Genomic DNA, 27,298 nt, shown 5'->3' with positions numbered 1-27,298 from the left:
ATCTTTTATAACGTGGCCCTGCTCCTCTGAAGCAAGCCATAGAGCTACATAACTCACTGGGCATTTTTTAAAAAATGTATGTGTATCACTGTGTATGTGTATCAGTGTGTGTATGTGTATCAGTGTGCATGTATGTGTGTATGTGTATCACTGTGTGTGTATGTGTATCAGTGTGTGTATGTGTATCAGTGTGTATGTGTGTGTGTTTGTGTATCACTGTGTTTATATGTGGGATGTGTGTGCAGGTGCCCACAGAGACCAGAAGAGGGCATCAGACCCTCCAGAGACTGGGATTAAGGGGGTTTGTGAGCTGCCCAATGGGTTCTCAGAACCAAACTCCTCTGGAAGAACAGCAAGTGCTCTAAACCTTGGGTCATCTTTCTAGTCCCTCACCTGCTGGGAGAGGAGCAGGAAAGAGACGCTGCCTCACAACATGGCTTTCCAAAACCCAAGAGCATTACCCTAAAATACACAAGAACTTCAAATCACTCATCTCTAAGCTCCCTGCTACATCTCATCAGTCCAGATGTGGAAGGAGGTCACATGAGCCAGAACATTCCTGAACAGTCAGGTGGCTAACGAGTACCCAGACTGTACACTGAGAGCCAGAAAGACAGTGCATCCCTCATTTCCTAGCTTGCTCAAGGCCAGGAAATTGGTTTATGTTAGAGTCAGGGCTAGAAACCCGGAGGCCAAACACTCATTCTTTACGGTAGGGTGGACACACGTTCTTCTTGTGTCTGACCACGGTGTTGGAAGCCCGACTGGCCCCTACTAATGTCAGCTCCTTACTGTGTGTCAGTTGAATTTGCACCCCAAGCTTCAGCACCAAGCTCCAGACAGCAGGGGGTTTTGGTAAAAACCTCCTCAGGCATGGCCTGATCTCCACTCTACATAGAGACCTTCTGGATATCTCAAGGTGCAATACCTAGAAAGCTGACTAATGAGAGAGGAAGTGAGGCAGATCCCTGGGGCCTGCTGGTTGAGAGACGCTGAGTAACAGTCAAAACAGCAACAAAACCACCGGAGCCTGAACTCTGCTCTTGCTAGCGCTGAGGATGTAACTCGGGGTAGAACGCTGACTGACATCATAAGGTCCCGTTCCACCCCCAGCACCACTGCCAAATACGTACACACCAATACATATGCCTGATACCATATGCAAGCAAGATCCAGGAACCACGGCGGCTCTCTCCTATCTTTGTGCCAGCTCTTAATGCAGGTACCACCTCAGGGCCACCCTGCTTCTCCGTGGGCTGAAGAGCACACCCATACACTCTCCCACTATCATGACCAGCATTTCACAGGCCACTCTCAAATGGCTTCTGCATGAGGCTAAGTCCAAGTGCAGCATGCCTACCTGTCAGCATCTCCGAGGCCCAGGGAGGTATTTCGTTGTAGGGTCTCTCGAACCACAGCCATCCCATCAGGAAGCCGGTTTAGGCGACGAGTGTAGAGGCCAAGTCCACCATCAGTCATATACCTTTGAGAGAAGAGGATGGTACAGATCTATGGTCAAAAGCAGCTGCACATTGTCTTGCCATTGTATCCAGAAACCCTGCACCTTGTGCTCTAAGGGGAAGGAAAGATTCCCCAGGCTCTGTCACTACAGCCCAAGGAAAACCCGGCTGCTGATTCAGTCTAGGATCTTAAGGGGCGGGGAGAAAGCAGGCTAAGTTTAATGAATCCAAACTCACGGGAATCTACCAAGCAGAAGGGAACGGGTGAATAAAATCAGCTGTCAGATGTATTCATGACATGCTTCTGAATGTCAGCAATTATGCAAGCAGGTGTTTCACTGACGTCATGTAAACAGAACTGACAAGTCCTTAGCACACTCTGGGCAAAACAACTATGGGATGGAGAAAGCAGGCAAGGCTTTGGAGGAGAGGGCAGGAAAAGATGGAGGACAGAGAAAGGCTCCCGGAGTGGCAGCCCTCGCAGCTGGGTCCCACAGCATAAACAGTGCCCAGTTTCACCTACAACACTGATGTCTTTGAGGTTTCCCACAAGGCTCTGGGAGTGACACTCATGCCCATTTATCCTTGGCCATGCTTCAAGCTGCCTTCTGTTGGACTCACTATTGTCTGGGGGTTGGGGGAGAACCCCCAGAGCTTTCTGAAGAGATGCCTTAAAGTCTACCAACCAGAGTCCCTGCAAGCAGAGCTACTAGCCAGAGCTTCAAGCACAGAACATCTGTGCCCTGTTCTACCTAGGCTACTCCCTACCCCCTAGAGGGACTGGTTAGGTGGTCCTCCCCTAACCCCTAGAGGGACTAGTTAGATGGTCCTCCCTAACTTCCCGCAGGTACTGGTTAGGAAGTCCTCTCCTACCCCCTAGAGGGACTGGTCAGGTAGTCCTCCCCTAACCCTAGAGGGATTAGTTAGGTGATCCTCCCTAACCACCTGCAGGTACTAGTTAGGAAGTCCTCCCCTACCCCCTACAGGAACTGGTTAGGAAGTCCTCCCCTACCCCCAGAGGAACTGGTTAGGAGGTCCTCTCCTAACCTCCTACAGGGGTTGGTTAGGTGGTCCTCCCCTAACCCCCTACAGGGACTGGCTAGGTGGTCCTCCTCATTTTCAGAGGAGAATGGGTAGCAGAGGTAAACTTAGGCAGAGTCAGCAGAGCACTGTACTTGATCGTTTTTGATCCTGCAAGGGTCCATTAAATCATCGGCTAGGTTTCTGAAAAAGTAAGACTTTTGTATGTCAAGTGTAATAACATGGAGCTCAGAGTCCCGGGAGTCACTGTGTTCTTAGTTGGCTGAGCTGAATCATGGGCGGTTTCCTGCTTGTGGCCTCTCAGCTTATTATGTATGGAGTGGTCCCTGAAGTACCGGCCAACCCTGGCTGCACCTGCTTCACGTCTTTCTTGGGAGAATAGAATTGAGAGGTGCTGAGTTTGTTTGGCAGAGTCAGGGTAGCCAAGGAAGGGGCAGAGAAGAAAATCCTCCTGGGAGCCACTTTGTGTGAGCAGTAGTGTGTGTGTGTGTGTGTGTGTGTGTGTGTGTGTGTGTGTGTATGCGTGTGCGCGCACACATACATCTGTTCATCAAGTCACTCAAACCAAGTGTTTGTGGTTGTGCCAACAAGGCAGAACAGACTGAACTTTTCACCTAGCAGTATGATTTTTTTTTAAAAAAAGCAATCTGTGAAAACTCACTTTAAAATGGTGTGTTTTATGGTACATGAATTATATATTAATGAAAATTAAAATAAAGACAATCACAGTTATCATTAAACACTCGTTTGCATAACTGCCTTTTAATGCTTTTCTCTCAGGAGATGGTGTGCTTCTAGAATGCGGGGTCGATTATTTTGTTCAAATCCATATCTCTAGCTCATCCCAATTCCATGTGTATGTTAAATATTTCTTTGCTTGAATAAGTGAATGCATGAAGGAATGAAGCAGAGTCCCGACCACAGAGGGTTTAGCAAACGCATTCCTCGATCACACTGACCAGAGGGGTTCTCCCCGTCTAGCTTCAATGTTGGCAAATTTGACACCTGGAGCACGAACCAAGGCACACCACGGAGGGTCTATTTGCCACTGTACCCAGGACCCACCCATCTGTCCAGCTGTCTGTCTGTCCACCAGATGCAGCAAGCCAGTGTCTAACGGAGTGGGCAACTTGTAAATCTAACTAGGGAAAGGGAGAACACCTCCACCGGAAGGCCCAGCCTCCGCGGGAGGCTGAGACTGAACATTCAGAGGAACGCGGGGGAGCCCTTCCTGACACAGTCTCACGTACCATTAACCAGGGCCGTTAATCTTGATCCTAGCAAAGTCACCCTGCCAGTTGGATAAACAATTTTTTTCTTCAACTGGGGAGATCTTGTCAAAGGACAAACAACTAATTTTAGCAGCACTCATCTCCCTGCTGGATTTTTATTGCTGGTGAAACAATACACACACTTGGGCAATTACATGCACCTGGGCAAGTAAATGAAGGAAGAGAGGGTCTGGCGGTCATGTCTGAGGTGGGATGGTAGGACAGACTATAGCTTCTGACCCACACTCACACCCCCGCACACAAAGCGCCGCCCCCCCAAACACTGTGAAGAGAAGGATTTTTAGTTTCTTCTTTTTAGTGTGTATGTGTGTATGTGGGGTGTGTGTGTGTGTGTGTATGTGATGTGTATGGGGTGCAGAGGTCTAAGAACTACTTTATGGAGCCAATTCTCCCCTTTCTGCAGCGAGTGCCTTTATCCACAGGGCCATTTGCTGGCCCTCTGCACCTGTTTCTAGTTTCTGCCTCAGCAAAGCCAACCCCACACGAACCCCTGATTCTGAAAGAGCGGTCACGGTTGTGCCCATTCTGAAACCCTGGCCAGGGCTCAGAGATGTTCAACAGCCTCACGCTCTGCGGGCTTGGGAAGACAGCAGGGAAAGTCACCTCATCTTCTGCAGCTCTATCTGAGGCTCACATGGGGTGGGGACAGGAAGGTTACAAGCTAAGGAGACAGCTGATCCAGGGCTGAGTCCCAGTGCCCCAGCACCACACCTTTCTTCTCCTTGGGGACACAAACAATTACTGCCATTACTCAGTGAGGAGTTCACTGTGGCTGGGACGCCAGAGAGACCTGGCCTCTGCCTGGTGAGACTCACGATGATTTGGAATTAGGCAAATGATTCTTCACTCCAAATAGCGGGGTGCAACATGAAGGTGTGAGAGGACAGGCCCACTTCAGTGTTACAGAGAACACTGACTTTTCCATGTCGCCATCATTTCGTACTCTATTTTTAATAAGACTTATTTATTAAGTCTTAAAAATACTTTGTATTTGCCGCATGGGTTCCTGCCTATGCTGCAGGCTCCCAGACCATTCCCACATTGCCCACTTGGCTTCCGTGGTGACAGTGGTTGAGGGTCTTTACTTCCACCTTTCAAAGCTTCTCAAGACCCCCAGAACAGCTCCATCTTATAACTAATATAGATAATGCTCCTACCATCTACTCCAAGTGACCACATCACAGGACAGCGATTATATCATCTCCTGGACACAAATGCCAGTCTGGGACCAGAGAAGTGAGAGACCTGGCCTCTGCCTGGTGAGACTCACGATGATTTGGAATTAGGCAAATGATTCTTCACTCCAGATAGCGGGGTGCAACACGAAGGTGTGAGAGGACAGGGGCTTGGAGTGGGGCGGGGCAGCCACAGGTGTCAGAGTGCTGTAGAAGCTGGTCCTGCAGGTGCCACTGGGGTTTGCTAATGGAAAGGTCCATCCAGGTCCATGGAACCGCACAGCATGAAATCAGGGAAAATGGAAGAGGAAAAGTCAGGAAAAAGGAGGAGTTCACTGTGGCTGGGACGCCAGAGATAAAGGAGAACACTGAACTGCATGGGAACTGAGGCAGGCATGGGCTGAGGTGAAGTACCAGGATGGAGATGGGGTTGAGACCTCCCGAGTGCAGTAAGATGAAGAGAAACTGGCCCGCTTCAGTGTTACAGAGAACACTGACTTTTCCATGTCGCCATCATTTCGTACTCTATTTTTAATAAGACTTATTTATTAATTTACAGTTTTAAATTAATTTTCGTGTTTGGGTGTTTTGTCCGCATGTATATCTGTGCACCATGTACATGCCTGATGTCCAGGAAGGTCAGAAGATGGTGTTGGGTCCCCTGGGACTGGAGTCACAGATGGTTGTGAGCCACCATGTGGGTGCTGGGTCCTCTAGGAGAAGAGGCAGTGCTCTAAGCTACTGAACCATCTCTCCATACCCCTGTTCACTTAATTTTAACTACATGTATGTGTGTGTCTGTGTGTAGGCATGTGTACATGCATGCGGGTACCTGAGGAGGCCAGACACCTCTGCAGCTGGTATCAAAGGGGCTGTGAGTCCCCTCATGGACGTGCTGGGAGCTGAACTCTGGTTCCTTAGAGCAGTGCATACCCTTAACCTCTGGGCCTCCTCTCCTGATCCTCATACACCAAATGCTTTTTTTTGGTGCACAATATATCACCACATTCTCCCATAGACTTTTCAGAAACATCACTTCTCATGCTGGCTGAGCCACCTTGACTTTCAGGGAATGATCAGACTTGCAGGGTAGACATCACCATCCCTGTAACCCCAAGAATGCAGCAAAGACCATGTACCAGCTGCCAGCTGCAAGAAACAACTTCTTTCCGAGACAGGGTTTCTCTGTGTAACAGCCCTGGTTGTCCTTGAACTTGCTATGTAGACCAGGCTGGCCTTGAACTCAGAGATCTGTCTGCCTCTGCCTCCCAAGTGCTGAGATTAAAGGTGTGCGCCACCACTGCCCAGCTACAAGAAACCTTTTAAAGTGACACTGGCTGTGGAAAAGGCTTCGGAAATCCCACAGGATCCGTTGGAAAAACACGTTAGACATGGAGCCCAAGGCTTGGTAAAGAGATGGCTTTCCCCTCTTTAAGTGCAGGGATGTAATACCATAGAGCTCAGTGAAACTCGCTTTGTGAGTCACCTTCAGGGAAGGGTCACGTTCTCTCACCTTCAAAGTTCACAGTTCAACCTAGTCTGCCTCAGTACCACACACACGCTCTGGATCCCTGACCTGGAGAGAAGCCACCTTTGTGGAGAGCTGGAAGAGGTGAAAGGGGTTGGGGAAGGAACCCAACAGGTACGGACTCACTCTAGTAGAGCGCATTCACAGCAGAGCATGCTTGAAAAAGGAAATACCTCCCAGCTGCAAGAAATGCTAGCAGACACAGGAGGAGGGAAATCACACCGTGCCTGGGCCATTACTTTTCTTCAAAGACCTGTCAGCTCGTCTGCAAGCTTTCGGACACAGCTTTAGTTTAGAAATGAACATAGGAAAATGGGCTAAAACAGTTACGCGTAGGCGAGACCCCTTGCCAACATCAACATAAATAAATACGTGAGCATGTATATCAGCAGATCCGGTGCTGCATAAGGCTGAGAGCAGGAGGTGAGCTGATGGACAGCCCCGGAGCCCCACATTTTAGCAACCGAACAACATGTGCTTTCAAGGCGCTCTCCAGGGTTACAGCCCAGTGTGACATTGATTCTCTGAGTTTATTAGGATGTAAATTGAGTTTCTGGACAAACCTGTAAAAGGATCCTTTTAGCTTAGGGCCTCTTAGAAGTTAGATGGATAAACCTCCCTCTGGGTCACAGAAGGACAAGCTGAACACTAGCATAGCCGAGCTGCCTAATCCCCTTTGAAGACACCGACCTTTACCAAAGGCAGGCGGGCAGCTGCTGGGTCTGACTTGAGATGATGCATCTGAAATGCAAAAATAAGATCGCAAAAAAACGGGGCCAATTTTTCAGTGCTGATTATAAAATGGCAGCACTTAATTTAAGCGAAGACAGCATTTTGCTTCTGGAACCCTTCTGCCCTGGAGTTTTTAGTAAAGCATGCTGACGTAGTGTAGCTTAATGTCACCCAGCAAACCATGCCATCCCCTCAGTGATTCTCCTCTCCTCCTCACAGCACAGTCTTACTTATTTTTAAATGAAATGAAAGGGAATTCCATTCAAAGATACTAATGCATTGCTTGCTGCCAATGGGTGCCCCAGCCTGACATAAAATAAAACAAAGCCCAACAGCAGCTGCTGAAGAAAATACAAGGGCAGCCTGCCTTGCTCAGGTTTCCCTGTGATGAAAGGCCCGGGATTACAAATGACCCCAACTAGACAACACACCCACAGCCACAGGTACACGCAAGGGCGGGGCAGGCAGGAAAGCTCCCAACTCTGACTCGATGCCTTCTATAGGCAATTCTCTCAACACACACCCACACTCTTCTCGGCCATTTGGGGAAACTCTCCCAACACCTCCTGGGGCCGAGGGATGTGTGACACATTTCCTACCTTTCTGCATTGCTTTCCGCTGTCCCCGGGTGGGGGGGGGGGCTGCTAGCTCTTCAAGACCTCACCAGACTTCCAACATTTCTTTCCAGGAGGATGTGGGAGGTCTACCTACATCTCTAGCTTCATCCTCCTTTAGTTTTCTGAGCCCTGGAGCAGCCACCTGTAGCCACGCTGAGCCACCCTGGCTCTGAGCATGGGGCACATAACCTCAGCCAACAGGCTTCCAAAGCTGTGAACTGTTCCCCCGGGGAGGTTCTCAGCTCAAAGGACACCAGCTCCTTCCCTGGCTTTCCTGACTTTCACATCCATCAGCGGGGCCAGGCCAGGATGAAAGGTGGAGAGGTCCAGCTTGGTTCTCGGGATGCAGAGAAGCAAGCAGGTGGGGCGGCCACGGTAGAAGTGAACCCAGGAGGCCTGCAGCCTCCTCCGGCTGGCCCTTGTCAACAGAGCCTGGCCCCTCAGGGAGTCCTCAAGAGAGGTTGCTGAGCTAATCAGATGAAGCCTCAGCAGGCCTCCGGAGCAGAGGCAACAGAGGAAAAGACAGGCTAGAGCTGAGGAACAATTGCGGGATCTCATCCCCCCCCACGCCCCCACCGCCCGAACCTTCATTGAGGGAAACAGATGCCACAGAATTAAGTTATCTCTATTGGTAAAACCATGTACAGAAGAGCACCCTGTAGGTGAACAGAGGGTACAGTTGGGATGTGGGGGTTACAACAAAATAAACTCCTCACAACCAACTAGCAGGCTCAGTACTCTCTGGCAGTGTTTGGAAAAGCAGGTGCCCGGGCTGCTCAAGTCAGACCTTACACTTCAACTAGAGGATCCAAACACGGAACAACAGTGACTTCTGCCCAGCACAGGGTGACCCACGAGCGTCGAAGCACAGGCTCCTCTAGCAGACCTATTCTTGGCACGCCTCTGTTGTTCTTTAGACACGGTCTCTCTCTGCAGCCCAGGCTGGTCCCACACTTTGAGATGCTTCTGTCTACACCTGGCTTCTAGGTTACAGCTGTGCACCACCACATGAGACACCCTGCCCTTTGGATTCTTATGGCTTTGGGGGAGGTATATTTTAAAACATAGGCCATATTTCAGTAACACTACAATTAAAATCTTAAAAACAAATTCAACCAAAAGTAGTTTTGAAGTCACTACCTAAAACTCGTTGGACCCCAGGAGAAGCCAGGGCCCCCATTTTACACATCTGCATTCGATTGCATTGGCTCTCAGGCCTCCAGGCGGCATGACGGGCTGTTGACTGGCCGTGTGGTCCCTTCAGCTCTGTGAGACTCTCCTTTGCAGTAGGGGACTCAGCAGTGGCACCTGGCAGCGTCGGTATTCCCTCGCCCCCTGATTGCGGCACCCAGGGGACCTGGCCTCATCACTGCGCCATCTTACTCTTACCACACTCCTGCCAGAGGGGTGGACCCAAGAGCGGAACTGTCAGCACAGTAGGAAAACGCCATACCATGGTCTGTGGTCTTCCTCAAAATGAAGTGGGGTGCTCCGTATTTTAACAAAAGTCTACGCAACACTACTTTCCAGAGGACTTGAGCTTAGCTCACCTAAGGATCTACACACATAGATTGGCTGTAAGAATTTCAGTGGGGGGTGGGGCAGTGCTAAAGAGATGGCTCAGTAGATGGACTTCCTGTTATATAAGCATGAGGGTCTGAGCTCAGATCCCCAGCACTCACAGAAAAGCAAGGAGTGGGGTGGCATGTCTCTGTAAGTCCAGTACTGGCAGCGGCAGGTGGAGTAATACAGACCCCTGGAGCTCACTGGTCAGCCAGCCTAAGTGAACCAGTGAGTTCCAGGTCCAGTGAGAGGCCTTGTCTTAAAAACTGTGTGTGTGTGTGTGTATGTATGTGTGTATGTGTGTGTGTGTGAGTGTGTAGGCCCTGGGTGGTGGTGGTGGACACCTTTAATCCCAGAACAGGGGAGGCAGAGGCAGGCGGGTCTCTGTGAGTTGTAGGCTAGCCTGAGCTACTCAGAAAGTTCCAGGCCAATCACGGTGATACAGTGATACCCTGTCTGAAAGAAAGAGAGAAGGGGGGGGGAGAAGGGAGGGAAGAAGGCAGGGAGGGAGGGAAAAAATGAAAGGTGGACAGCAGCAAAGGATTAAACCTAATGTCAGCCTTTGGCTCTGTACATGTGTACATACATCCATAAGCACAAACATAAGTATATACTCACATATATACACAGACAGGTACACATGGCACACAAAAGAAAAGAATCTTAAGTTTAGTGTGTGTGTGTGTGTGTGAGTGTGTAGGCCAGAGGACCACTTTATGAAGTTGGTGCTCTCATTTTACCTTAAAAAAGTCTTTAAGTGTGGCTGCCTTGCATTTATGTCTGTGTGAGCATCAAATGTATGTCTGGTACCTCTCAGGGCCAGAAGAGGGCGTTGGATCCCCTGGGAGTGGAGTTAGGGATGGTTGTGAGCTGCCACATGGGTGGTGGAAATGGAACCTGAGTCCTTGGCCAGAGCAACAAGTGCTCCTAACCACTGAGCCATGGCCCTAGCCCCCTCCTCCTTACAGCCATGGGTTTGCAGATTGAACTCAGGCTTAAGTGGCAACCGCCTTTACCCAACAAACCGCCTTTACCCAACAAACCGTCTCTCTGGCCCAAGAGTTTTAACATTTGAAAAGCTAAAACTATGCTAATGAAACGCATCCTTAAATGACAGAAAGCCAAGAACTATAACCAGAGTGTCCTTAGCATCTCCTATTGAAATAAATGGGCAAGTGCAAAAGTTTCATCATGATCCATGAGAACGCTTGTTTAAAATGGGAACCGTGGCACATCACTCTGAAGAAACACTGCCCCAATGGGAAAATGGGCAGGCCCCTGTACCCGGCGTTTTGTCTTGAAATCTCTTTGTTGTGGTTCAACTGCTAGTGTGGATTGCAGCAAATATTTCTAGCACCAGCAGGAAGCTTTCTGTCCACCCTGTGAAAGATGAGACGCATCCTAACACACAGGAGACTGCTCTCTAGACAAAGCCCCTTTAAGCTCTTTCTTGGCATGAAACATGCTGAATGGAGACACACTGATACCCAGGAAGTCTCACCACTCAGATGTGCCTGAATCAGTAGGGAGTCCGAGAAAAACACGCATTCCAGGGTCAGGGCTTCTTGGTTGTTGGCTGTCCTTAGCAGGGTTGAAACTAATTTTTTTTTTTTTAAAGAAATACTTTGATTTTTCAGAGCATTTTAAGGTTTATAAGAAAGCTGTGCAATAAGGATTGAGTTTCCTGGCTCCTGGCTCCCCTCAAAGGCTGACCTATATTAATATTTTATGTTAATGTGGAACATGGTCACCACCGACAAGCCCACTTCATTGAGAGTTAGCCTACACCCATCTACACACGAACTCGTCTGTGTTTATAGCTCTGCAAAAGTCATGTGTCCAGGGCTGGAGAGACTGCTCAGTGGTTAGGGCCCTGGGGGCTCTTCTAGAGGACCCAGGTTCAATATCCAGCACCCATATGGTGGCTCCTAACTGTCCCTAACTCCAGTTCCGGGGAACCCAATACCTTCTTCTGGCCTCTGCAGGCACTAGCCACAGACACACGTGCAGGCAAAACATCTATATACAGAAATTTAACTTAAGGAATAGGAAAATGCCAGGTGTGGTGGCGCATTTAATCCCAGCACTTGGGAGGCAGAGCAGATAGATCTCTGTGAGTTTGAGGCCAGCCTGGTCCTGGTTTCTGCTGTGGCAAGAGGCAATGTCCACCCATGTTAATAGGACCTAGGCTGAAGCTGATACAGCTGTGCCCATAACCTCAGGCCCCTTCTGAAATATCAGTTAACGAGTGGACTAGACTGAGAGAGCTCCAGGCCTTAGAGTTGTCTCCCTGGTGGAGATCCAGATGGCTGGTGAGGTCAGGAGTATTAGCCACGATGAACTCAGAGCACGGAGACATGTGGTGGTGGACTATGTAGGAATATCATAATCAGACACCTATGCACTGTCAGAAGAATCCCTCCTGGGCTGGGGAGGTGGCTCAGTGGGTAAGTGCTTCCTGCACAAGCTGGTGGACCTGAGTCAGACCCCAAAGAACCCACATAAAAGCTGGACTTCGAAGTGTGAGCATCTGTAATCCCGGCACCGCACCGTAGAAAGTGCAAAGTAGAGAGAGGGGAATCTCTACAAGCTTGTGGGCTAGTTATCTGGGTAACACAGCAAGCAAGGGACCCTTTTTCAGACAAGGTAGGAAAGTGAGGCCACCCAAAGGCTGTCCTCTGACCTCTACATGCATACACATTCCTGTGCACATGAAGTCCTCTCGCCAAGCACATCCAACATGCTAAGACCTCCTGGCTAAGCTTCTGGGATGGCTATAACCTGCTGTCCCACAGTTTCTGATTTGCTCCCTAACTCCCAAAGTGTCACATGACACAAGTTCACGTTCCTTTACCGTCAGGAGCATGTGTGCTGGCTTTGAGTTTTCTATGGTCTCTCCAGAAGATGACTAGAGCCCTGGGAGATGGAATTAGAAGACACCCAGGGTCTCTTGCTCTTCTGGCTTCAGCAGATGGGTCAGGGGAAGAGCCTCCACCTCCCTGACACTGGGGAGCAACTGTATGGCACTGTGCTTGAGGTTCACACAAGTTTCGCCTCGTCTTTAACAAAACCGTAGCAGAGAGAAATGCCGAGGTGTCCGGAGAACACGTGGCGAGGGGCGACTGACTTGTAACTGAGACATGCCTCTTCTGCAGACTGAGTCACGAGGTAAAAACCAGATTCCTGGAGGCCCTTGGGAGAGGGGAGGGCCGCAGAAAGGGCTGGCTACAGAAGGGCTATATGTGGGTATTTGTTCTAGAGGTGGCTCACATTCAAGACTGTGGCATTTTTTTTTTCAACGATGACTTCAGGAACTGCTGTTGTGAGGGAGACACCAGCCTGCATGCTGGGGATACAAGAATCCAGGTCCTTGACTTTACAGCTGCCCGTATGGGGCTCAACAAGGATAAAAACAGGGATAAGCACCAGAGAGGCTTTCATGGAGGAGGGACCTTCAAGCGGCATTCTGAAAGTATTGGCAAGGAAGCCCTGGGTTGGGGTGAAGAAGCTAGTTCACACGCATATACTCTACATACACATATAATAATAACATTGCATATATTACAAGCAAACAGAATCTGCAGAGATGGCTCAGCAGTTGAGGGCACTTGCTGCTTTTGCAATGGATCTGGGTTCGGTTCCCAGCACCACACAGGCTGAGCATGGCAGTGCATTCTCAGCACTCGGGAGGATGTTCCCTTTGCCAGGATGATTGGCAGGTGTGTCCTCCGAGCAGGCAGACAGGACACAGACGGTTATGTGGACACCTCTCTTCCTATATAGCAAGGCAGCTGCTTGAGCTACGGGGGTGGAGGGATGAAGCCCGGAGTTACTCAGGAGCCAGGTGAACAAGCACACAGGCAAAGCCAGCCAGCTCCTTTGACAGACCGTAGGCAATACTGAGGACCAACAGTAACTGGAGTCCTCTGCTGGGCAGGCGGAGGAAGGCACGGTCTGGGCGAAAGACTCCAGAGGAGAATGGGGCTAACACTGTGGCTTCAGAACACACGATTTGCCCTCAGTCAACACACAGGGAGCTGCAGTAACAAGAGCTGTGACACACAGACTAAGGGGTGGAGTCCCTGATGGTTTTAGGTTGTTTTTGCCGCCCCACGCCCTCCTCCCTCACCCTTTAACTTGTTCCAATGCATCTATTCCCACAAACAAGAGCTGCTGCGAATAAGTAAGCTGAAGGCACCATTCAAAGGTGGCTGGGGGCAAAGCTGAGTTCCATAAGCTACACAGAAAGTGGGTGTGATGTTGTGACCTTGAACACCTTCTCAAGCTCAGCTTTCGTTGTGCACAAGGCGGTATAATGGCTGTTGTGTGGACAGTCGGTCTCAGTAGCCATAGTCCAACGTGCCGCTGAACCCTTTATCCCGGGGCTTGTGCTGCAGCTCAGATGGGAGGGGGCCTGCTTAGCACAGACAAGGTCCTGAGCTCAACCCCAAGTGTCGTGATAACTGGGCATAGACCTGTAACCTCAGCTCTAGTGAGGAGGGAGCAAGAGGAAGAGGAGCCCAAGGTGATTCTCAGCTACATCCGGCCACTTTGGGCTGCATAAGACCCTGTTTCAAAACAAACAAAATCTCCAATTCCCTCACAGTCAGGTCAGCCCCCAGGGCAGGAAAGAGGCCTTCTGATCTTTGTGTTTATTAGAATAGGCATGGGTTAATTCTTTTTTTTTTTTTTTTAGAAGAATCACCTTTTAGGTCTCTCCAGATTCCCTAGTCTGGCCTGACCTATGGAGCCCTGTCTTTCCAGGATACTTTAGTCCAGAAAGCAACACCCAGTTCTGTTCCTATGGCAGCGGACACAGTGACTCCTGTGGGAACCGGGGCATCCTGCATCCACAGCTGGAAGATCTTCCTTTGGAGGAATCACCCTGCAGTCTCCTGGATACACCGAGTTCCAGACTTGAAAACACTGAGGACCGGGAGTCCGACGTTTCTGTCCTCCCCAAACAGCCCCACCCACAACCTGGCAGCTCTAGTTTCTAGCACATTCTTTTGCACTTTAACCACAGGTCATCTTAGTGTTGTGGGCAATGAAAAACGCAAGCCTAAATTCCATCTGTGGTTGCAGCTTGGTTCTTTGGAACCCACTACTCACTGAATGCCTTCTACACTATGCATATCTAGTTTCTACAAGTGTAGATGCTATGCCCCAGGCTTGGAGCTCTGTGCCATCATTCATTTCCAAAACAAACCTCAGCCTTGCTCTGAACTCCCTATAACCTGGCACCAAGAACAAACCTTCGACATTATCCAACTAGGAAACACTCAATAACCCCCTTACTCATTCTTCTTCTATCAATCCAAGGAAGGGCAGGCATCGGAGAGTGAAAACATTAGAAACACCCAGCAGGGGGCAGCACTGGAAGAGAGAATGCTGTGGTCTCAATGGCTATAACCCTTAGCAACTCTGTGATAGGGAGCAAGACACTCCTCTTGTGCTCAGTTTTCGGTTCTCTGGGATGGGCGTGATGACACACTGTCAGATGCTAGACTGTGCCTTGTCTTCCCAGGGCCTCCAGGGCAGGCTAATCCTCAAGGACCACCCACATTTACCTGGCTCATGGTCACACCCTTTCCTTTAAGATGACTATTCTTCCCCCAGTGGCCTCCAACGGTTACTCATCAGTCAGGGGTAGGGGCTGATGTCAAGCTGGAATGTCCACTGGTTTAATCTTGTGCAGGTCTCATGCAGGAAACCACAGCTGATATGAGTTCAGGAGTGCAGCTGTCCTTTAATGTCTAGAAGACACTGGTTGGCCTGGGTCCTCCCCATCCTCTGTCTCCTACAATCTTTCCACCTTCTCTTCTTCAATGGTCCCTGAGCCCTGGGTGTGTGTGTGTGTGTGTGTGTGTGTGTGTGTGTGTGTGTGTGTGATACAGATGCCCCGGGATATCAGCACTCCACGGATACCTATTCTATGCACTTTGACGGGTTAAACAGTTCCTATTAGCAGCCCAGTGCTCTGAGCCCCAGCCTCTGAACACCCCTAGCTAGCTGGCTTTACCTTTCCCGGGGTTGCAGAATCTTCCTTTCAAGTCTTGCCTTCTAGCCTTCCTCCTCAAGTGAGAAGCCACACTGGAGAAGGCCTGCGAGCCCAGAGTTTGAATCTAGCTTCAGGAAATGCTTGGTTCTAGCTATTGCTACCCATGTGACCCAGCCAAGTAACTCAACCTTTCTCAGCTTCAGTCTCCTCAAAGGTAAATAAGGAGCCGGGAAGTGGTGGCTCATGTCTTTATTCCCAGCACTCGGTGTGGGGGGTGGGGGCAGAGGCAAAAGGATCTCTGTGAGTTCGAGGCCAGGCTGGCCTACAGAGCAAGTTTCAGGACAGCCAGGGCTACACAGAGAAACCCTGAATAAAAAAAAAAAAAAAAATCAAACCAAACCAAAGAAACAAAAACCAAAACAACAACAACAACAACAATGAAAATGGTAAATAGGGGATGACACTGGCCTCCATCTCAAAGAACTGGCTGGCCAGTTGAAGAAGAGGTGAGACAGTCCTTGTATATACCTGGAACACCACAGAGGCCGCCCAACCTGTGGCTCAGAGGCAAGTAGGCACAGGTGAGCAGGCATGGTGAGTCGACTCTACAGCCTTCCTCCTCCTCCACAGAGCCAACACCACATCTGGTCTTCACAACTGACTACTCCAGTTGACTTCACCCTTTCCTGCCTCAAATATATGAAATTCCTAATCGCAAAAGAGATGACCAGCTGATTACAGACACAGCTCTGGCAAGAGAGACCCAGACTCCCACATGCAGCAGAGGAAACCACGGATCCCTGCCTCCCCTTCCCAAAATCAAGAAGGAGAGACGGCCGTGACTTATGGCTAGAAGGACATGAAGGCCCCTCCTTAGACACGCGCATCATTTCACATTCGAGTCTCAGAAGGTGTCAGCCACCAGAGGTGTTCTGGCCAGTGTGTCTGTCTGCCACTAGCTCGGCAATGAGACGAGGAAACAAACCTGCTCCTTCTCAGGAGACTTTTTGGGACACTGACGGCCTGGGGAGGGGTACAATGCTTCCTCTGAGGCACACACAGACTCTCAACCATGGTCCGATTCCCTACAGGATGCTCTAGCTTGGAGCCCCTGCCATGACATTCTCTGTTTGAGGAATACAGGTGAGCGATCTCCCATCTCAGACAACTCATTCTCATGACTCCACATAAGGCCTGTGACAGACTGGGTGGTTAATTGTACGTGTCAACTTGGCTAGGCTGTGATACCTAGCTATCCTAGTCTAGATGTGATGAAGTTCTTGCTTCAAAGAGATTCATATTTAACCCAGAAGATATTTATTATAGGTGTGTGTGTGTGTGTGTATATATAATCTAAGCAATTGCAGGCTTTAAAACAGGCAGATCCTGAGAAGGGAATCATAACTGTGGATGGTCCCAGAACTTGGAGACTTTGGACTTGCCTGTCTCCATTACAGCATGGTTAATTCCCTAAAATCAACTAATATCCTCCAGTTCCTGGGGGTCCTGTCTGGTCCTTGTGCACAGAAGCAGCACATCCCCATCTTTGAATATGTCTTAAAAAGAATAAAGGACTCAGAAGCAAAGAGATACAGTTCCCTGGCATGTAACACATGGAAAACAGACTTAGAAAATGAAGCCCTTTCCCTAAGCAATGGCTGGCAGGTCCTGTGACTCCCACTGGGAAGCGTCTGCAGCACAGCATGATGGGAGGTTGCTCACAAGGAAACTTCAGCTTCTTATCTTGATCAGCGCCCAGGCACACTCAGCGTCTGCCTCCCTTCTGAGTCTTTCAGCATGGGCTTACTGTCTCAGGGCCAAGACACTCCCAACTCAATCCAGGTGCTTTTCTTCAGATTCATCTCCACTCCAATCCGGTATTCTCCAACCTTGCCACCATAAATCTGTCAAGGCCATTCTAGCTGCCAGCTGGGCAAAAGCAACTGGGAAGGGATTTGCAGCGCCAGTGGCTCACTTTTAAGATAAAAGCTAACGTGAGCTGGCATTTCTAGACGAGAGAGGCACAAAGGCTTAGCAAGGAACACTGGGGAGCGGAACACTGGGGAGCGGCGGTCCCACCCTGTGCTGTGCAGTAGTGCTCTCTTCAATATATGCTCATCAAAGCATGGGGCGGAGAAGGAGGGCTCTGTCCACTACGGCTCTCCAGCAGAGGGAGGGAGGAGGATACGGGCCGCAAGCACACAGCAAACGGGGAGGCCGTTTTTTCATGTCTTCCAGGGGTTTAAAATATTTCAGGGCCTTTAAGAACAGTATCGTATAAAATCTGAACTTTGGAGTTGGAGCTAGGACACAGAAGGGCAAAGGAAACATTATCCCCCATTTTTGACAATGCATCCAAAGCTACAGAGTCGGGTATATTCCCTGCATGTGGAAATGTCGCTTCCTAGTGTGAGTTCAAGGGCTGCCGGTTTACACTAGAGAGTAGGTTCAAGGATCCAGTCTTAGTACAAGAAAGACTATCCAGTGATCCACCCTGGAAAACAAATTTACACCCCGGGGCACAGCCAGGGGCTGGGGCGGAGATACCTGCTAAACACCTGCCAGCTGAATTCTACTAAATGAAGAGTGTCTGCAGCACTGATGAATGGCTCCTATGTGGAATTCCCCTTGGTGAACACCTGAGGCCTAGCTGAATCACTCCAGACATGGGTGTGTACTTGCTGAGACTGTTTACCCACATGGAACCCTGAGATGGGAAAGGAATATTCTCCCACAAGACAGCTGACAGTGCAGGCCAGGAGTGGGGAAAGGAAGGGGAGCCTTGCGGGGTGCTGATCAGTCACCATGGGGTTCTCTGACACAGCACAGTGGCTGTCAGTGGAGTATTTAACGCTCATACTAAACCAGGTGTCTATGGGATAGGTTTCCATCTCAGCCCTGACTCCTTCTCAGGAGAGCATTCACTAGCCTCTATCATCTGAGACTGGGGATGAGCTGGAGCGAGCGGATGGATTCTGAGAACGTCTCTGAACCAGGCTAAGCTAGGCAGGATGCACACATTCAATGTCCTTGGGTCTTGGTGTCTTATCACCATGGCCAGAGAGAGTTAGAAGGGTCTACAGGGCCCCGGCCACTCAGACATCATCAGCCTGTGTCATTCCGCTTGGCTGTCACGGCCACTCCAAGCAACATTATCCTCAGATGAGGGTCACTGACTTCTCACAGAATCAAGAGCCTACAAAAGCCCTGCACTGTTTCCAGACTTCCCCTAGAGGCCCCACACATTGGCTCTCCATGCTAACAGGTGACTGATGACACCCCTTAGCTCCAGGAAGTCACCTTCACCGGAAGAACAAGAAAGCTTGTGAAGCCAGAGAGTGCCCAAGGATGCAGCTCGTTACCCCGTTTAAACAGAGCTTCTTATGCTCTTAGTCAGAAGGTACTAGCAAGAGGGTTGCACAGTTGGAGCAAGGGACTCACTACAGAGGCAGGAGAACAGGGTAGGGAATGAGACCTAGCAAGCCTTGCATAAAGCCTTATAAAATTCAAGAAACCCAGTTGGCCAAGAGGAGGGCTGGAAAACCTACTTCAGACTAAATCCCTCCACTGGAAGGGGCAGAGATGATGCTAATGAACACGTGAAGATGTCCAGAGAACAACACGTGACAGAACATTCTAGGAAAAGCCCGTGCCGATGAGTGAAAGGCCCACGCAATGCGACAGAAACGCCCATCCTTTGTGTAGCGGGGGTCACTGGAGCCATGAACTCATCCTTGCTCTTCTTTAGACACACGTCATTCTCTAATAAACCTCCTTTGGTTTTGGTTTCAACTGTGTGATGAACCTAGAACTCCCAGAGGGCACCCCAATATCGCTGTTATACTGTGATATACTTTGGCTTCTGCTCTTCGTTATTAGCAAGCGCCCCAAATTCTCAGGAATTTCCTGAGGGATGGGGTGAGAAGAGTTCCTTTCAGAACTCACAGGCACCTCTCTACCATACCTGCATCGGGGCTGCCCAGCTGACAATTTGTGGATGGGGGCTGGTTGCCAAAGGAACCAACTGTGTGATTGGTGCTTAAAGCAGACTACTGGTGAGTAAGTGGTCATGGTTACACAGGAGAATGTCCATCAAAACCCTCCACTACGGGGTTCGGAAAACCCCTAGGTTGGTGAACACACAGAGGTGCCAGCGAAAAAGGCCCCCTTTCTTCCCATGATGGTCAATCTTCCGAGTGTCTGCCAAGTCAGTCCAGGGACTGGTGGGAGAAACTACCTGAGCTTTGCAGGATCCTACAAGCTGGGGTCCTTTCCAAGTCAGATTCCCGCCACACCCTCCTGGAGACTGCCTGAAGCAGGGCCTTTCGGGACAGCCTCCCCACAGGTCACTGATCTTGGCTCCAGGGAATCGCATACACAGTCTTCCTCTCCTATCAGTTTGCCTGCGCCAGCAGCCTGGCAAGCTGCTTGGGGCCCATCCTAAGCCGACAATGGGGAGGACTGACCAGGTAAGGAAGAGAGCCTTTCAAGCTAAGAACTGGACTTGACGCCACCTGCTGGCTGCCTGGTGAGACAACCTCACGCAACAACAGCCCACCACATTCAAGGGGGTTGGGGGGGGGGAGTGTGGAGGGTGTGTGTGTGTGTGTGGACAAGTGCCCTTGCCCACACATGGTGCATTCTGTGCTGATTCTCTTTCCTGCTGTCAGTGAAAGGGGAAGCTAAGAAGCCAGGAGAACAGGTGGCTAGGGCCTTGGGCTCAAAGGTACTTTGACTTCAGACATATACTCATCCAGGGGAAGGGGGGTGGTCCCCTGCTCCCCCCCCCCAAGATAGGGTTTCTCTGTGTAGTCCTGGTCATCCTGGGATTTTCTCTGTAGACCAGGCTGGCCTTGAATTCAGAGATTCAGCTGCCTCTGCCTCCTGAGTGCTGGGATTAGAGTGTATGCCATCCTTTGTTTGTTTTGTTTTTTGAGACAGGGTTTCTTTGTGTAGCTTTAGAGCCTGTCCTGGAACTCACTTTGTAGACCAGGCAGGCCTGGAACTCACAGAGATCTCTGCCTTGCTCTGCCTACCAAGTGCTGGGATTAAAGGCGTGCGCCACCGCCTCCTGGCTTGGTCTTCTATTCTCAAGGCCAACTGAAGCATTCATTCATTTCATGAACTGTTTACTATGGGACTGCCCCCGTGTCAAACAACGAAGATGTGTGAGCATTCGAGACAGATGTGACCTTACTCTTCAGAGCATGTGACAGGTATGGTTTTGCCTCCCCACTGTGGATCTCCCTTCTGCACATAGGCATGTGCATACATATCTCAAACACTCATGTACAGGCACATGCAGAGTAACCCTAAGGTAGAACTGCTTCCTCTCACAGACATCTCCAATGTCAAATGACCTGAGAGAACAATGTCACCACCTGTGCTTGGATGTAGCCAGATGAGGTTTTAGAGAGGAGACCTGGCAGTAATGGGGGAGGGGAAAGCCAGGATATTGCTCATGTAAGTGATATCTGCAAGCAGAAACATCCTGTATAGACTGAATGCTTTGGGCTGCTATCAGGAGGTAGGACCCTAGGGAAGGGAGGTAATTTAGTCTCCATGAAGCCTTACAAATGAGTTTTAGGATGGGACTGGCATCCTTCTAAGAAGGGGAAACACAAGCTTTTTCTTCTTTTGCCATGCAAAGACAATGGCCACCATTTTTACACCAGAAAGAGAGGCCTCACTGTTACCTATCATACCTTTCAGCCTCTAGAACTGTAAAAAAATATATGGCCACTATTTAAAACCCAAGTCTTAGGCACATTATAATATCATTCTGGGCTGTCTGAGGCACATCTGAAGGATTGATGGAGTTATAGGCCATTCAGCAGGGTAGGTTCCTTGATTTCTGAGGAACAGTGTCTCCCGGTAGAGATCTGACCACCTCTGTTGACAGAGTACTGCCTGCTACTGAGCAGGGGAACTCAGGCCATGCAGATGTCACCGCTGCAGACAAGACTGCTCGAAGCCTTGTTTTCTCTCCCAGGCTGGACATCCACAGCGGAGAAGCAACCTCCATGGCCTGTACCACTCAAAAGCAGTGGGGCCACAGCAACATCCCTATTGGCCACTAGATGGCACTACAGGCCACGCTTCCTTTCCCTGAGTCTTCAGTGACCAGGACCACTGGGTTTTCAGTTGGTGGGGAAAAATTTCCACAAGCCCAAGGCCCTGCCACGGTGGGCACCACAAATAGACCGATCACAAAATATCAAATGCCTACTGTGCCCTAGTATCTGGACTTAGGAAAGCTCCTACAGAGAAAACACACAGACTCGTTTACGCATGCATGCATGCATGCATACATCTATGCACACCTGTACTTAAGGACCGCTGACTCTTCGCCTGATGACAGGTACCATCTCTAATTTTCAATACTAAGACTTTGTTCCAGGTCATTTGGTAGAGCAAGGGTTAAATCTCAGGTTTCTCCTGTTCTTCACCCCTGTTCTGTGACATCAGCCAGTTCTTCTCGGTCAAAGGCTTACCTGGTTGATGAGGCTTACTTTAGGGATGAGCCAAGGCCAACAGAACCACAGAAGCAGACCTGGCTAGGGGAGCATGTCTACGGGGTGGTGTGCTTCAGCACATTCGGACAGGATTGCTGGCGGAAGGAGCTGCAGGGAGAAGCGGCATGTCCCAAGCGCAGAGCGCTGCAGACACAAGACTCAGCTTTTGTCAACAGCGCACGTGGCACAGCCATAGGCAGGCAAGTGCAGAGGGGCCACAGCTGGGGAAGTCACGGGAGATGGAGGGGTAAACCACCCAGACTCTTCCATGTTTAGTTCAGAGCCGTTTTCAAAGGCCACAGAAGCCGCCAAAGGTTCTTAGAGCAAGGGAGCTTTTGAGGTTAAGTTTAAATGGCCTTTTTTTTTTCTTCCAGGAAGGGTTGCATATTTATACTTCAGAAGATTATACAACCCAGTGCTGCCTTTGAAAAGGAAAGAAAAAAATCCTTCAAAACATATGGATGCTAAGTCTGCCCTCATAATTTTATTCTGTGCCACATGGTACTCTGAAGTTTTAGAATCTGAGCACAGGACTGACTCAGGACATCCAGACTTGCTAAGAGACACCTTCATCTGTCACTTTAGTTACCTTTCCATTATAATCAGTGCCCAATTATATCAATCAGCCTGATAGAAGAAGCCGCAGGGCCAGATGAAGATGCATAATGTGCTTACACATTACAGTGTGACAAACACACAGAGAAACGACTGCGCTGTCCATCCAGCTCTTAGCTAGACTCTCCAGTGATGCAGTGCTGTTGGCTTCCATTGTGCGCACACAAAGAACATGAGTTATGCATGAAAAGCAGCTTCTGGACTAAGCTAGGGCCTTGCATCATATAAAAAAAATATAGCCACATGTTTTCAGAAACTAGACCTTACTTCCATAGTAGATTTCTGAGTACATTTGCTGTCAGCTTCTGCAAACATTCTCCCCTCTGACCTGATAAAGACTGCTCAGACATTGAGGCTGTTTCCCCTAAGCCAAAGGAACAGCTGGATACGAGCTTGTCGATGCGCTGTTTCCAAGTACCCAGATGTTACAGGCCGATAGGACATCTAGGTCCCGGTGGAGATGTTGTGTCTTTGTGAGATAAGCGTCTGGAACAGGATGCAACCTCAATGAGAGGGCTAACTAGAAGGTTGAAGTGTGCGTCTGGCAACCGAAGAGTCTAGGGAGCTTAGATGACATGCTCAACAGCACAGGGCTCCTAAGAGGCTGCGTGGGGCTCGGACCTTTGACAGTGTTTCTCGTCCATTCACTGTCCACGCCATCATTTGTCTCATAAATGTCTTATTGAGCAGATTCTGGAAAAAGTGGCCAGTCCTGATACAACCGTGTCAGTTGATGTAAAGAAAAAGAAGTGGGTTAGAAAGACATTGAGTGGCCTGCCTTGCACTGGGCGTATAAAGTCAATCTGCTAATTTGGCCTCACAGCAGAACCCTCCAGCTGTGTTTTCAGGGATGGAGGCAGGCTTAGCAAGTGTTCTAGAATAGACCCAGCAGAAAGAGCATCAAGTATTGCCTCGACTGCCTCTTCCGGTTTGGAAATTCTTAGAGTAGAAAGCGCACTGAAAGAAAGAAAGAGCAGGATTCTTGGGTTTCCGTCACAGGCGTGTGCTTACACTTCTGCATTACCTACACTTGCTCAGAGCCCTATCTCACACAGAAAGCACAAGCTTTGCAAAGCAGGAAGGCAATGCAAACCTTTGCACTTTTCAGGGAGCCAGGAAACCAGGGCTTCTCCAGGGACATCACTAAGCCTCGCCCTGGAGTGTGTGTGCATGTCTCCACCTTGTGGACACTGATAAACACTATTTTAAACTCAACCCAGCACCCAGCAATAGCAACAAAGCAGCTTTTCGTCACAGGAAACAGAAATCTCAGAGGAGCCAGCACACGGGCTAGTACATCAAGAGGAGAATGAATAAACGACCAGGTCCACCGTGCCGGAAGCCCAAATCCCCTAAACAATAGCAAAAGATTAAATTGTGATCACTTCAGTTTATTACTGTACACATCACTGTTTTCAGTGTTTGTGGAAAGCTAGAAATACACAATGATGCTGACTTGGCCAGACTCTGCCAGGCTGTTTATCAGGACATTGGCATTCTCAGCCATTCTGGATAGAGAAATTTAAGACTGTAAGAATTTAGAAGCTCTTGCTTTTGAAGGTTTTACCACCTAAAATTGTCCTAACTTCAGCACAAAATTCAAACACCTCTAGGCCTATGCCCTAAAAATTTTTTATTAAAGATTTTTCTTCTTAAATGTCTTTTCTTGTGTTTACGTGTGCTCACATCTGTGCCACATCGTCAGGTGTCACGCTCCATCTCTGGCTGAGACATGGTCTCTTACTGAGCCTGGAGATCGGGTAGGAGATTGCACGCCTCTGTGACCCTCCTTCCTTCTACTCGCCCACAGTGCCAAGTTAAGTTTCATAAAGCCATGCCTAGCTTTTTATGTGGATGCTGGGATTTCAACTCAGGCCCTCCAGCAATTACCCTAAACCACTCAACCTCCCCAGCTCTATGCCTATGCCAATTTGTAGTTGGAGCTGGAGAGATGGCTCAGTGGTTAAAGGCACTGACTACTCTCAAGGAGGACTTAAGTTTGATCCTCAGCACCCTTTGTGGGTAGCTCACATCTATCTGTAACTGAGGGGCCAGTGGAACCATCAGATTCAGGGGGTCCAATGTCCTCTTCTGACCTTTGCAGGCGCTGAGCTCATACATGATACACAGATGTATATGCAGGCAAAATGCTAATGTTAATAATAATAATAATAATAATAATAATAATAATAATAATAATGGTTGTACTATTTCAGCATAGCAAAAAGGTGCTGGCAGGACAGTGTAGCACAGTGGATATAATCCATGGGCTCTGGAGCTACTTTCCCTGGCTTCTTTTTTTAATTTTTTAATAATATATTTTTAATTCTATGTCCGAGTGTGGGTATGTGTAAACAAGTGAAAGTACCCACAGAGGCTGATGTGTTGGATCCCTTGGAGCTGAAGGCATGGGTGGTTTGTAAGCTACCTGACATGGGCACTGGGAATTGAACTTGGGTCCTCTGGAAGAACAGAGCATGCTCTTAACCAGTGAGCCATCTTTCTGGCCCTGGGCTCTGCCTCTTAACAGGTACATAACCACTTGTAAGTTATCTCGCCTTCCCATTCCTGTTCCCTTGTTGATCAGGCAAGGACTATGACATCGTTTACCCTTAAGGACTCTGTAAGGTGGAGCAAGGTAACACATACACGCACTAACCTCGGTATGTGGCACCTAGTGGGTACTCCAGCCATTCCTAACATCACAGAACCTCCACCGGTTTCTCCATCCCATTTCTATGGAGCACCAATAAGGTTGCTAGCCCTGACTTTCCTTATCTTTAATTTCCGTTGCTAGGACACTAGGGTGGAAATGGTCTCAGACAACTTCAGAGCAAGTCATGTGAATGGATGAAGTCTTAGGCCAGCACAATAAAGAGACGTAAGTGACATTCACAAATTACCTGGAAGTGAGACTACAAATAAGCTTCCCCTCCCCCTTACACGCCGGTACACACTCTGCTGCCTATGAAAGGCCCTCAGTCTCATCGCGGTGGTGAGTTAAACTCACAGAGGAACGTCAGAGAAAGAGCGAGCTTTGGTTTCTCCTTCTAGCCACCCTCCCATATGTTCACCATTCGGAAGCATCCATGAGCTCTGATGCACACTGTACTCGGGACTCAGAGCACAGGAGGAAGGGGAGGGAAGACAATCATACAGCACCGCATGCTCAGGATGACTTTAAACAGTGGCCAGCTTTGAAAGACGCCTACCACAGGGCGCAGATGTGGCGAGGGCACTGGCCAAGATACCCTCTCAAAGGGAACGGCCCGTGGGAGGAAGCCCTGCAGAGAGCAAGGAGACAGAATGCAAGCCCAGAAACAGTGCAAAGGCGGGTGGGGCTGGAAGGAGGTTCTGGAAACGGAGGATAGGAGGAGGAGCAGCAGCGGAGGAGGGAGAGTGGGGAGATGCATGAGTCCCGAGAGGAAGAAACAGCCAGGTCCCACAAGCCCAGGGAGGCTAAGTCACCAGCCAGGCAGCTATCCAGAGCAAGGCTGGTGTAAGGGACATAGGCAACAGATGGGTTTATATAGTGAAGTGTTGTGGGTTCCCAGCTGAGTCTGTCTAACCCACTCCTTGGAATCACAGCCCAGCAGTGTCCCCACCACACCATGGAGCCTCTGGTAGCAGCAGATGAGGCAGCCAGTACCAGCTCTAGAGACCTCTTAGTGAAGGCAGGCAAAGAGACGCAAGGGCCAGGCTTCCCCCTCTGCTTACTCACCCGCTCGTGATGTCATCAGTCCGGATGTTCTTGCTCAGGACATCTCCGTCGCTCATGTAGCCGGGGGCATCCATGCTGATGCCTTCCAGGTCCACCTCATCGCCTGCCTTGTCCGAGACATCCACGTGGCAGATGCTGCTGCCCCTGGAGGCCAGTTGCCTTCTCAGGGGGGCGGAGTACACGTAGCGGCCTGCCTCCGCGCTGATGAAGCGGCTGGCGTTGGCTCGAGGTGGATACCCATTGCCCATTGAGGGGGCATCGCCTGCCTGGAGCCGAGGGCTGGACTGGCCGAGTCTCCAGGACAGAGGGGTGGGCCTTCCTGTCAAGCTGAGGATGCTGCGGCCACTTATCTCTGTGGTGACATTGGTGTCAAACGTAGTTTCTAACGTACTGAAAACATAAAACCAACCTAGGTTAGACCCCCGTGTACTTGGCAGGTGAGATGGTTTTTAAATGTTCCGAACTGCAAAAACAAAAGCCCTTCTCATTTACAAAGCAGGATACAAGAGCAGGCACCAAGGACCACCTGATGTAGCTCCTCTATGAAGAAGGGAAAAGAGAAACTACGCAACCACCTATACACTCTGAAGAGCCTACCGGGGACGTTCTCTTTTAAAATGTGGTATAAGAGCCTCTTCACTGACCCTTTAATTAAACACAGACTGCCAAGCTTCGTCCGGCTAGAAGACTGGGATCTCCTTTCCAGCTCAGGAAAGGGATCAGAACACGCTGAACTTGTGAAGAAGGGACAAAGGACCCTCGGGCCCATTTGTCCCAGACTGCTGAGTCATGCTTTCTTCAAGGGTTGGCCACAGCAGCCTGCCCTGCGCTCCCAATACCACAATCCATATCCCCTTCCCCCTCCCTACCTCACATCCTAGGGTCAATGTTGGTGACTAGGGCCAAACAGTGATGCACAGGACCAACATCAGGAGCCAAGCCCTTCCAATACCTAAGGCGTGAGGAAGGCACCTTCCCCAAATTGTCGAGTTTTCTTTCTCCTGATCAGCCAGTTGGGTGCCGGCGGCTGTTTTTGTC

At 49.7% G+C, this 27,298-nt stretch overlaps 1 protein-coding gene across 11 annotated transcripts in view; it reads right to left on the bottom strand.

Moving 5' to 3' along the window:
* The window catches only part of Nav2 (neuron navigator 2), a 362,047-nt gene that overhangs the window by 119,075 nt on the left and 215,674 nt on the right, over positions 1-27,298 (bottom strand). For all 11 annotated transcript variants that reach the window (XM_028880150.2, XM_028880151.2, XM_028880152.2 and 8 more), the window contains 2 exons: positions 26,261-26,650; positions 1,361-1,483 (listed from right to left, as the gene is read on the bottom strand). In XM_028880150.2, coding sequence (XP_028735983.1) covers positions 1,361-1,483; positions 26,261-26,650 — 513 coding nt within the window. The remainder of the gene's footprint in view (positions 1-1,360; positions 1,484-26,260; positions 26,651-27,298) is intronic.

The sequence above is a fragment of the Peromyscus leucopus genome, chromosome 1 (genome assembly GCF_004664715.2).
Source record: "Peromyscus leucopus breed LL Stock chromosome 1, UCI_PerLeu_2.1, whole genome shotgun sequence".
Taxonomy (NCBI): domain Eukaryota; kingdom Metazoa; phylum Chordata; class Mammalia; order Rodentia; family Cricetidae; genus Peromyscus; species Peromyscus leucopus.
This window is presented reverse-complemented; position numbering and strand designations above follow the sequence as displayed.